Source organism: Heteronotia binoei, chromosome 13, assembly GCF_032191835.1.
Source record: "Heteronotia binoei isolate CCM8104 ecotype False Entrance Well chromosome 13, APGP_CSIRO_Hbin_v1, whole genome shotgun sequence".
Taxonomy (NCBI): domain Eukaryota; kingdom Metazoa; phylum Chordata; class Lepidosauria; order Squamata; family Gekkonidae; genus Heteronotia; species Heteronotia binoei.
In genome coordinates this window covers 17,944,500-17,957,501 of record NC_083235.1, presented here as the reverse complement: position 1 = coordinate 17,957,501, position 13,002 = coordinate 17,944,500, and the positions used below count along the sequence as shown (strand labels likewise).

General features: G+C 43.6%; 1 protein-coding gene across 1 annotated transcript; it reads left to right on the top strand.

The window, feature by feature from the left end:
• Window positions 1-1,846: 1,846 nt before the first annotated feature.
• On the top strand, window positions 1,847-2,779 carry LOC132581866 (olfactory receptor 13H1-like). The gene has a single exon (XM_060253285.1). It carries the CDS (start codon window positions 1,847-1,849, stop codon window positions 2,777-2,779), a length of 933 nt encoding a protein of 310 aa, XP_060109268.1.
• The last annotated feature ends 10,223 nt before the right edge of the window (window positions 2,780-13,002 follow it).

The following is a 13,002-nucleotide window of genomic DNA, read 5'->3' as shown; positions in this document are numbered from 1 at the left end:
AATGGATACATATTGAAGACTTCCCGCCTATGGTCTGGACCTCACAAGTAAGTAAAACCCCATTACTGACAGAAGTAATATGTGGGTAAATTCTGTTCATCCTCAGAGCCAAACAACTGGGTATTTGCTTTGGTGCTCTTGAGTTCGGACGCAGACTTCCAATGGAGAACTAGAGGACATTTGTTTGGCCAAATATGTGCCAGACTCTGAATTTTTTTTTTTTATTTTTTTTTGAGACTTCACTTGCAGCAAGCAATCCCATCCAGCTGTCTTCTTCGTCTTTCACAGCACTACTTTAAACCTGGCTTGGAACAGCAGCTTTCTTCTTCTGCTAGATGTATAACTGGGACTGATCAGTTGGATGACTGGTGAGGCTGCAGCTAGCTATGGAGTCCAGATTTGCTGCTCAAAGCCTAAGGATATGTGGCCAAACACCACAGGTAGCAAATAACAAATAGAAGTTATTGTGCTTGGCTGAATTTAGGGTGATGGTGAATAGTATATGCAGGTTAATGAAGCTTGTCACCTCTTGGTGACGATTTCTTGTGAGCCGCTACTCTCCTGAGCTGCTGAGCTTTGAGCAAGTGTGAGTTTGCCAAGGCTTGATGATTTTATGGCACAGATCCGTAAATAAATAAAACCACCATTGAGTTAATGAATAAAGCCACAAAGTTTTGACTTTGAATCTTTATTCCTGGGTTCTGGGCCGCTGAACCTAGTTCTGTACAAAACCACATTTAACCAATTTGTCAAAAAGAATATTATGTGGAACCTTACCAGTAAAGCTTTTGATAAGGTTCCATGTAATATTCTTGTTGACAAATTTGTAACATTTGTTACTGTTAGGTGGATCTGTAACTGGCTGACAGATCGCACCCAAAGAGTGCGTGTGAATGGAGAGGAGTGACAAGCGGAGTGCCTCAAGGGTCTGTTCTGAGGCCTGTTTTGTTCAACATCTTTATAACTGATTTGGATGAAGGAATAGAGGGAACGATTATTAAATTTGCAGATGGTACTAAATTGGGAGGTAGTGAATTTTATGACTTAAATGTATTTCAGATTGATTTTGTATCTTTTTATATGCTTATGATTGATTGATTTATATTTTATTTTATATATTTCTATTTGTATCCTGCCCTCCTTGCAAACAAGCTCAATTATGATCAATTGGTCTGTGAGCATCAATAATTGATGATGATCAATTACCTTTAAAAAACCATGAAATTAGATGGACTGAAGTCTCATTAACTTAATTTTGTTTACACTGCACTGGGTTCAGAAAGACAAATATCCCGGGGATCAGAATTCAAAAAAACATTTCAACATTTTCCAGTTCCAGTTTCCAATTATTACTGTCAATTGACCAGCAATAACAATATGCAAAATCTCATAGTCACAGACCATAATTTCTGACTACATTCTCATATTCCACAAATGTTAAACCTTAAAAATGAGATTATTAACCATCTGTTAAAAACTTCCATTTATATATGGCTAAGAAACAACATTTTGCTACTGCCTGAGTTACAGACTTCTCAGTATCCTCCAATAAGTATTTCAGTAGCACGACATCTGCAAATTTCGGAGGGCATCAAAATGTGCCCTGGAAAAGGCCCATCTACACTTTTCATATGTGATATTAGATAAATATGGGGCTGCAGCAAATCCAGACCAAGATTTTTAACCTCCTATACATGCTAGGTAAGAGTGATTCATCACTTTGAACCTCAATGTCAGTCAAGCGTTGGTGAACCAAAGATTTGGCTTCACATAAAACCTTGCCTGGGCTACTTCTAAACAAGTCATTTATTCTTTCCTACAGAAGTGACAAGGCAGAGGATGCGACATGGGAGCTCCAAATGACACAGTGGTGACTGAATTCATCTTGATTGGGTTGTCTGAACACCCCCAAGCACAGGCTGTGCTCTTTTGCTTCCTCTTGCTGGTATACCTCATAAGCTTTCTTGGGAATAGCTTCATCATCATATTGATTATTGTAGACTCTCATCTTCATTCTCCCATGTATTTCTTTCTTTGCATCCTCTCCTCAGTGGATCTCATCCTCTCCAACAATGTAATTCCTGAAATCCTGGTCAACTGCTTCTTTTACAGGCCCACAATCTCCTTCTATAGGTGCTTGGTTCAGATGTATGTCGGTCTATTACTCGTTGTAATAGAATGTCTTCTTCTGGCTGTCATGGCATATGACCGCTTTGCAGCAATATGTCGGCCACTCCACTATATGCAAATCATGAGCTGGAGATTTTGTACTGGTTTAGTGTCTTTATGTGTGGTCCTTGCATCACTAAATACCTTGATGAACATTTTGTTGCAACCAACTGACTTCTGTGGGCAAAATGTTATTAACCATTTTGGATGTGAGCTACAATCGTTCCTCAAACTGGCCTGCTCTGGCACACACGCTCCAGAGCTCTATATGCAAGTTAGCAGCATCTTTGACCTAATACCCCCCTTTGGCTTCATTGTTCTGACATACGGGCGCATAGTCTTAGCGGTCCTGCGCATTCGCTCAACACATGGACGGAAGAAAGCCTTCTCCACCTGTAGTTCGCACATTACGGTGGTCAGTATCTTTTACGGTACAATCATGATCATGTACTTGAAACCTCAAGAAAAATCTGCTTCGGATCAAGATAAGATCATATCTTTAATGTACGTGGTTTTTACTCCCTTGCTCAACCCCCTGATCTACAGCTTGAGGAACAAGGAGGTGAAGGGAGCTTTCTGGAGGTTGTTTGGAAGGAAAACGTCTGAATAAAGGCAAGCACCACACACTCTACTTCTTCTTATGGTAACCTTTATCATACACAGGACCCCATTTTAATGCTGAAATCTGTGTAAGTCATCAACTGTGATGGCCAACAAGTCTCTGTTTTGCCATGTTCAGTGGGAAACAACTGCGAGTGATGATTTCTTGCTTCCTAGAAACATGGTCATAAATTTGTCCCTTGAGATTACAAGCGACTTCTGTAATGGAAATTAATCTGGTTTGATTTAGCCTATATATTATATTGGACAAAATGAGTGGGGAATGATACTTATGAAATCAGGTGTTAGGACAAAATTGGTGTAAACATGTCAACTAATATTGCCTTAGCAAGAAAGTAGGACAAGAATTGGATTCTTTCTGCCTCTAGGTTCTAAACCAGATTCTCAGATGATAAACAATTCCATGTGAACAGCAGATCTGAATTTTCTTGGGAAAACTGGGGGTGGGGGGGAATCCCAAAAAAACCTTGGATATATTCAGGAATTACTGTTAGATCCAAAAACAGCAAAAGGCAGGAACAGATTAGCATCACCCGGTGCTGGCTTTTTTTTTTTTGCAGCTGGGTTTAAACTGAACTTCAAGAGATGAGCAGCTGGTGTGGCAAGAGCTGAGGGCCCTGTGCTGCCTCAGCTTGGGTTGGCATCTCTCAAAGCTTATTTTAAAAGAAGCTGCAAAAGAATTCAGCCCAGGATCAGACAGAGTAACTGTAGCGGAGAGCTCCACACTGCCTGGGCTGGGGCTGGCTACTCTTGCAGCTCGGTTTAAACTGAACTGCAAGAGAAGTCAGCCCAGGATCAGCGGGATCGAGGAGAAAAATCTGCTTCAGGTCAAGATAAGGTCATATCTTTAATGTACGGGGTTTTGACTCCCATGCTCAACCCCCTGATCTACAGCTTGAGGAACAAGGTGGCAGGTACAAGTTTCTGACAGGGATCTGTCTTAAGGTTGTGGATTAAGACTAACCCAGCAATTTCCCCCAGATAAGGGCTTTCTTTGTAGCTGAATTCCTGAAGTCCTGGTTAGGCTACACACCCCTGAGGTAGCCAATCCTCCTGGAGCTTACAGTAGGTCCTGTACAAAGAGCCCTGTAAGCTCTTGGAGGATTGGCTACATCACGGGGTGTGTGGTCTATTATGCAAAGGAATTCCTGCTACAAAAAAAGCCCTGGTATTATCGTTGCTTATGAGACCCCAATTATCCATAACATCCTCTGATAGATCCAACTACACTAACACATGTAATTACAATGCTATCACATACTAATGTACATATATATTCCATGTATTTCTTCATTAACACTTTCTTTAGAATGGATAAGACATGTTAACCTATGAAGCAATATTTCATAGAATCATAGAGTTGGAAGGGACATCTAAGGTCATCTAGTTCAACCCCTTTGCACAATGCAGGAAACTCACAAGCACCTCTCCCTAAATTCACAGGATCTTCATTGCTGTCAGATGGCCATCTAGCCTCTGTTTAAAAACCTCAATGGAAGGAGAGCCCACCACCTCCCGAGGAAGCCTGTTCCACTGAGGACTCTCTAACGGTCAGGAAGTTCTTCCTAATGTTGAGCCAGAAACTCTTTTGATTTAATTTCAACCCATTGGTTCTGGTCCTACCCTCTGGGGCCACAGAAAACAATTCCACACCATCTTCTATATGGCAGCCCTTCAAGTACTTGAAGATGGTGATCATATCACCTCTCAGCCACCTCTTCTCCAGGCTAAACATCCCCAGCTCCTTTAACCTTTCCTCATAGGACTTGGTCTCCAGACCCCTCACCATCTTTGTCGCCCTCCTCCTTGTGTGAAAGGAAACCATAGTGAAGGGAAAGGTTCTGTGGGAAGCTTCAGCTTTATTTCAACTCCCTGACAATGGAGATAGGAACCAGTGGAAGATGTCTACCAACCGGAATGTGACTGTGACAGATAGTAGCATTGAGTCCTGAGAAATGTTTCAAAGACTTTCAGGTGGGAGATATAGGTGGGAGAGGTGATGGACTGTTAACCTGTAATCTATATCAGGGGTGGCCAACGGTAGCTCTCCAGATGTTTTTTGCCTACAACTCCCATCAGCCCCAGCCAGCATGGCCAATGTCTAGGGATGATGGGAGTTGTAAGCAAAAAACATCTGGAGAGCTATCGTTGGCCACCCCTGATCTATATCTACTTATAAATTTTGTTTTAAGTTAGTCTGGCAAGGCAGTAGCCTTGTAGACACATGCTACAAGTGTTTGCTATAAGTTTCTTCATTAAAGCTTCTTTTAAATCTACTTGAGAAGTCTTGTCATAGATTCTGGCCAAAACCTTACATAAGAAAGTGAAGGGAGCTTTCTGAAGAGTGTTTGGAAGTAAAATATCCGAATAAAGATAAGCACTATACACTTCACTTCTTTTTTTAGTAACTGTTGTAGTACACAGAGTCCCATTCTAATGCTAAAACTTGTGTAATTTGTCCACTGTCATGCGCTATGGGAAACTCCTGCCAGTGCTGATTTGTTGCTGCACAGAAACATGGACAAATATTTATCACTTTTTGAGATTCCAGCTATTTCCTACGAATAATTGATTTTCATAATGGAAATTAATGTGGTTTAAAGTAGCTGCTGTATATAAGGGATTTATGGACAATCATCTTGGCAATTATAGAGGTGAGGATAAAATATAAAAATCACACAAATCTGAGATTAAGTGGGGTGTTTGAGGTCTATTGAGAAAACGCTGGACCAAAAGAGCTTCCACTATTTTGTTAATAATTCTTGATCTGTATTCCAATATTCTGGTCCTAAGGTCTTGAGTAGTCATATCTATATTTAAATAACTGCAAGATCATTTTATAAGATATATATTATTTTTGTTTTACAGTTTGATTGAATTGATTGAATTTTATACACTTATCCTCTGTGGGGTGTTGAAATTCCTTAAATTCTAAATCAAATTTACATATTTTAAATATGAACATGCCCCACACCTGAAGTGTCTAAGTGTAATAGTCTGATTTCTGTTAATATTCAAGCTATCAGACTGATCTACAATGTTTCTGATGTTCCTTGCTTTTTTAAAATCCACTGTAGGGGTGTTTTGAAAGCCTGGTATATCCAGAATAATATGCCAGTGTTTAAAGATTATGCATTCAATACAATCACCCAAGGGAGAGTATTTTAATGTCTGTACAACAGAGTTCTTCCTTACATGCTCCTTGTCCTGTAATTAATTGCTTCTATCTGCTTGATTGGTTCCCTCTATAATGTCTTAAGGATACCCATGTAAGCTAAACTGTTTCTCCATTTTGACACACTCCATAAAAAAGAAAAACAAACTTTACTGTCCTAAGAATTTATCTTTATTCTGAGGAACTAACAGGCAGGCCCATAGCCACAGGGGGGCCTGTGGGGGCACTGATCCTCTGACTTCTATAATAATATATAATAATAATTTTTTATTTCTATCCCGCCCTCCCCGCCGGAGCAGGCTCAGGGCGGCTCACAACAGAAAACACACATTACATCAGTTATAATTATAAAACACGGTTAAAACAATTACAAAGTATTAAAATTCACATAACAGTATGGCGTTATAACAGGTTTCAATAATTTCAGAGTAAAAACATTTCAAGAATAAAAGCATTTCTAGCAGCATATCTAGTTTTGTCACAGTTTTTCCGCTAATTTTTCGCTAGCTGAAGGCCATCTTGAAAAGGTGGGTCTTACAGGCCCTACGGAATCCCTCTAAACATCGTATGGCCCTCACCTCCTCAGGGAGTTGGTTCCACAGTAGTGGAGCAGTAATAGAGAAGGCCCAGTCCCTGGTGGCTTTCAGTCTGGCCTCCCTTGGCCCAGGGATATTCAGCTGGTTTTTCCCAGATGACCTCAGTGCCCTCTGGGGCTCATATGGGGAGAGACGGTCCCTTAGGTAGGTAGGTCCTCGGCCATATAGGGTGCAGGTGCACTGCAGTAGCAAGTGCACTGCAGTAGCAGTAGCAGGTGCACTGCAGTAGCAAGAGCAGCAGGCAGAGAGGAGGGAAGCAGAGGAAGCTGTATGGAATGGGGCAGGAAGGAGAGGAAGGATGAATCTGCTGGCTGCAAAGCAACGAGGGGTGGGGAGGAAGGTGAAAGGAACCCTCCCTTGCTTGCACACAAGGTGCAGTCCCTTCTTGACTCCAAAGTTTTAGGGTTGGCTGCCTCAACTTGGCCACATTCAGAGCCTCCAGCATTTGTCCCTACCCCAGAGAGATTTTGAGAAGCAGCAAGAAATGCAGTGGATGGGAAAGGGTGCCCACTGACTTTTAAAAAAGCATTTGCTTTGGTGTTCTTGAGTTCTGACCTAGACTTCCAGTGTAAAACTAGAGAACATTTCTTTGGCCAAATATGTGCCAGACTCTGAATTATTTTTTTTGTTTTTGAGACTTCTCTTGCAGCAAGCAATCTCACTCAGCTGTCATCTTCATCTTTCACAGCATTACTTTAAAACTGGCTTGGAACAGGAGCCTTTTTCTTCTGCTTCCCACTAAGGGCTAAATGTATAACTGGGACTGATCAGTTGGATGACTGGTGAGGCTGTAGCTAGCTATGGAAGGAACAGTCCAGATTTGCTGTTCAAAGTCTAAGGCTGTATGGCCAAACACCATGGACACCAAATAATGAAGAGAAGTTATTGTGCTTGACTGAATTCAGGGCGGTGGTGAGGGAATGGTATATGCAGGTTAATGAAGCTTGTCATCTCTTGGTGAAGATTTCCTGTGAGCCACTACTCTTCTGCTGAGCTTTGAGCAAGTGTGAGTTTGCCGATATGCTGTAAACCCAATGGATTGCACATAGGTTACCTGCAGCGAAAAGGGAAAGGGCTTGTTGATTTTATGGTGCAGTTCAGTAAATAAATAAAACCATCATTTTGTTAATGAATAAAGCCACAAAGTCTTGACTTTGAGTCTTTGTTCCTGGGTTCTGGGCTGCTGAACCTAGTTCTGTACCAAACCACATTTAACCATCTTGTTGACAAGAATATTATGTGGAACATTATCGGTAAGGCTTTGCCCACCCACTCCTTGCATGAAACACGACACAAATTATGGGTTAAACTCGGAATTTTATTTAAACATAAGCTGATCTGCAACACATTAAAGCACGGGTTGTATTGTGCTTGCAGAGGGCAAACCCACCCCAGCTCAGAGCCAGGTCCGGGATACTTTTAGACCTTACTCATCATAGTCGGCACAATAGTGCATAGAGGGGAGGAAGTACACATTGCAGTCCATGTCTACTAAGCCATAAGGCTGATAATATGCTCCCCCAACCCCAAAGAGGCCCCAAATTGAGACACCCTGACTGAAAAGTTCATAGGTACCCAGTTTGAGGACCCCTCCTATTGCTGATATCTTGGGATGCTTGCCAACTCAAAATCCCTTCAACCTGTGCTTTTTCCACCTTCCCAGTTAGGGCGTAACCAGCTTTGCCAGGCCTATTTATCCCTCACCCCTTCTGACCTATGCGGAGCAGGTGAAAAAAGGCCTCTCTCCCTGTCAATCTTAGTGAGGCCTCAAAAATTCCTGCCCCCAAAACTGGCGACTAGCTGATCCCACATGGTCTAAAAAGAGGGTGGGTGGGGAGCTCGCGCTGGGCCAAACTGATATATCCATATCCCAGTAGAGTAAAAAAAAAAAAAAGTCCATTGGTCAACCAATAACTTCTTTTTTTCTTTAATTTTAAAATTTATCAACAATGCAAAACATCAGATTAAAATAACAAAAGCTCAATATACAACTTATTATCTTGAATTACATCATCCAAAGTTAGATATTCTGCCACTGGATGCCACAATGCAACAAATTTTTCCTGTTGTTTTATATAGTGGGCATCGAAAGTATGTCAACCAATAACTTCCATATTCAATGGAATCAAAGTGCTTTGTGCCGTAGAAAAACTTGTCCTTGTCGCGTAATGCTTCAAACGTTTTTACATCCATTGAAGAATTGCAGATTTATACCCCGCCCTTCTCTCTGAATCAGAGCAGCTTACAATCTCCTATATCTTCTCCCCCCACAACCGACACCCTGTGAGGTGGGAGGGGCTGAGAGGGCTCTCACAGCAGCTGCCCATTCAAGGACAACTCCTACAAGAGCTATGGCTGACCCAAGGCCATTCCAGCAGCTGCAAATGGAGGAGTGGAGAATCAAACCCGGTTCTCCCAGATAAGAGTCCACGCGCTTAACCACTACACCAAATCATCTCTTGAGACATAACCGTACAAATTGAGACATAACCGTACAAATTATCCATTGATCTTTGTGCTTGTAAGAATTTTGAATGGCTGTTTAGAAGATATGCAGAAAAATGGACATACAGGACAAGACACTATTCCAGTTTCGAGGGAGTTTGTAAGGGAGGTGGAGTCACACGCTGATGGACTCCATTGGATGGAATGGGAGTGTCCTTGGATTTGTCTACTGTCCACCCTATGAGAATTTGCATGGTCATGTCTCAATGGATGTAAAAACGTTTGAAGCATTATACTACAAGGAGTTTTTCTATGGCACAAAGTACTTTGATTTCATTGAACATTGAAGTTATTGGTTGACCCACAGACTTATTTTTTCATCCTACTGGAATATGAACTTCCCTATTATGGAATGGATATGTATTGTAAAAATGTGAATGAAATTAGATGTTTGATTGTATTTATATGGCAAGATAGTAACAAGTATTTTATAGTTATCTGCTCATGGTTCTTTGTTTTCTTTGACAGTCCTCTCCATGATTCTCTCTCTCTCTCTCTCTCTTTTTTTACTCCAAGCAGGGCTTGCCCATCCTGCCCATGTGGTGATAGTGTGAGTCAATGAACCTGGGAGAGTGGGGGACAAAGTCACATATTTGAGTCTAAGATGATGCCTCCCACCGCCCGAAGTGGTGCTGCTGTCATGACCATCCCCGCTGCTACTTTTAATGCTAGTCAAATCCGCTAACTTCCCCTCCAGCCTTCCTGTCCCTTGGAAGTGTTACCTATTGCTTGGATGGAATAGGAGTGTCCTTGTATCTGTCTACTGTCCACCTTATGAGAATTTGTATGGTCATGTCGCAACGGATGTAAAAATGTTTGAAGCATTATACTACAAGGAGTTTTTCTATGGCACAAAGTACTTTGATTTCATTGAACATTGAAGTTATTGGTTGACTCATGGACTTATTTTTTCACCCTACTGGAATATGGACCTTCCTATTATGGAATGGATATGTATTGTAAAAATGTGACTGAAATTAGACGTTTGATTGTATTTATATGGCCAAGATAGTTACAAGTATTTTATAGTTATCTGCTCATGGTTCTTTGTTTTCTTTAACTGTCCTCTCCATGATTCTCTCTCTCTTTTTTTTACTCCAAGCAGGGCATGTGCATCCTGCTCATGTGATCACAGCTTGAGTCAATGAACCTGGGAGAGTGGGGGACAAAGCCACGTGCTTGAGTCTAAGATGATGCCTCCCACCGCCCAAAGTGGTTTTGCTGCCAGACTCTTCGCAGCAGTATGGCAGACCAAATTAGGCGGACTCTGGGCCACCTCTTCACGATGGCACGAAGATCCGCCACTGCCTGCAAGGAAAGGGCCTTCCCCTTCATCAGCCCCAAGTCATTCCCACCAAGATGGATGACAAGTATGTGAGGCGGAGGAATAGCCTTTCCCAAAAACGACGGTGGCAGGAGCCCTGGCCACCTTAGCCCCCAGCGCCCCTGCCATTCAACAACAGCCCACTCACTCAGCACCAACTGGGAACCGACTGGAGATCTCCTGGCATAATGGGCAGCCCAGAACACCATACCCACAGATGAGGATCTGCAGTCTCTCCTGACGAGACACAGCACCTGGAAGGAGAAAATAGTCAAACACAACTGAACTTCAACTGGACACAACACTAACAAACATGCCCCTAGCCCCATCAGGGAAACACCAGTGGACACACATAGGTTCGGTAAGCTGCCGAATGCCAATGGCCCACCCTTTGGATGGCCGGTACCAGGATAGCCCATTGCTGCAGCTGTTGACGCAGCACCAATTCAAAAAAAGTGGGTACCAAATTTAAACCTCCCCAACCCCAACTTGTCTAGTGCTCGCGTTGTAACAGCCCAAAACTGATACTTAGTAAGCGGGGACCCATCCTTATGGCAGAATAGCAGCCCTTGGGCATTCCCCCTGACTGCCACATACTGCTGCAAAGCTTGCACAGGACATAAACCGACCTCCTCACAGCGTCCAAGTGTAACCGTGGTGTCCTTGCACCCTTGGTCAGTTTTGGACTGCCTCAGTTGCAGCACCCACATGTTCATCCTCAAATTTGACATTGCTACTTTGCAATGCCCAATCCGATTGGTCATTTTGTGACAGCCACACCAGCTCACAGACCCTTAAGGTCCCCAAAAATGCCATCAGTGCTGCTCCGTGGAACAGTGCAATTTCGTAATCCGAACTACACACCTCGGGCCAAATGCGGCCCAGCCCCCTAAGCATGGAAGGGGATATGGGTTGCTGGGCATCCGCCTGCAGCCAGCGTTCCCGAGACCAACCTTCAAGCATCTTTTTCAATCTGAAATCCCCAACAGCTGCAGGAAACCCCTGCACCTTACTAATAAAAGCTAAGGCTGCCAACTGTCCCCGAATAAATTTAATACTTAACCCCCTACCCCTCTGGTGCATGCAAAATTGCATCAGGTGGGGGACTGGGATGGTCCAGTTATCCCCCAATTCCACTGTATTTCTAAATACCCTAAACTGTAGAGCTGCTCGCTCATACACTTTCCATGTATTCGTGGCCAATGCTAACAGAATTGCCCTACTGGCTTCAGCCTGCCAAGCTGCCTCAGGTCCTAGGGCATCCGCACCGGCCATGGATTGGCCTCCGGGGCCAACTGGCGAAAGTGCTCCATCTGTCGGCAAGACAGAGTGTCTGCCACCCCGTTACAAACTCTAGGAACATGCTTTGCTAAAAACAACATGTTTAATTGAAGGCAGCGAAACGTAAAAGCCCTAACCAGGTTCATTTACTGGTATCGACCTGGAGGACAAGGAGTTGATGACATGAACCACTGCCAAGTTGTCATACCAAAAGTGCACCACTTGGTTGGCCAGCTGGTCCCCCCAGATCCATACTGCCATGACAATGGGGAAAAACTCCAGAAAAGTTAAGTTTCTGCAAAGGCCACTAGCCTGCCAATCCATAAGCCACTGCTCAGTGCACCAGTGCCCCCGAAACAAGACCCCAAAACCTAAAGAACCCGCGGCATCCAAGGATATCTGGTCGGCTTCGACTCTCATATCCTCCCTCCAAAAAGAACACCCCATTAAACGATTCCAAGAATTTTTCCCAAACCTCCAAATCCCCGCGCATGCTAGCCATTATTCGCACCCTATGATGGGGTAAGCGCAGGGACCCCATGGCATCACAAAGGTGCCTAAGGAATGCCCTGCCTGGTGCGACCACTCTGCAGGTTAAATTGAGATGCCCCACAAGCTGCTGCAGCTCCAGCAGCAACACCTTATGTTTCCACTTAAGAGCTGCCAGCCGCTCTCTGAGCTGCCGGACCTTTTCCTTCGGCAGCCGAGAAGCTTGCTGGAAAGTATCCAACTTGATCCCCAAAAATGTCAGCCGTGTAACCGGGCCCTCAGTCTTTTCATGTGCCAGCGGCACCCCGAGCTCGTCTGCCAGCTCCATAAAAAGCTCCAATAGCTTGGCACAACGTCCAGTCCCTGCCGTGCCCATGAATAGAAAATCACCCAGGTAATGAACCATCTCCATAAACCCAGATCTAGCCCTCAGCAGCCATTCCAGAAAGGAACTGAACCGCTCAAAGGCTGGATACAGAGCACCCCATAGGTAGGGCTCTATCCATATAATATTTCCCCTCAAATTTAAACCCCAACTCAAAATCCTCAGGGTGTACTGGTAACAGGCAAAAAGCCAACTTAATGTTGCATTTGGCCATTTCTGCTCCCAGTCCACACCCCCGCACCATTTTGACCGCTTGGTCAAAGGAAGTGTATCTAACTGAGCAGAGGTGGTCGGGAATTGCATCATTCATCAACCCACCTCTGGGATATGAGAGGTGATGAATAAGCCGATATTCACCCGCTGCCTTTTTAGGCACCACTCCCAATGGGGAGACCCGTAAGCATGGAACTGAGGGAGCATCAAAAGGACCAATGACTTGCCCTTCCAAACATTCCTT

Coding starts and splice junctions, on each gene's coding strand:
- LOC132581866 (XM_060253285.1), top strand. CDS start 1,847: ATGGGAGCTCCAAATGACACAGTGGTGACTGAATTCATCTTGATTGGG.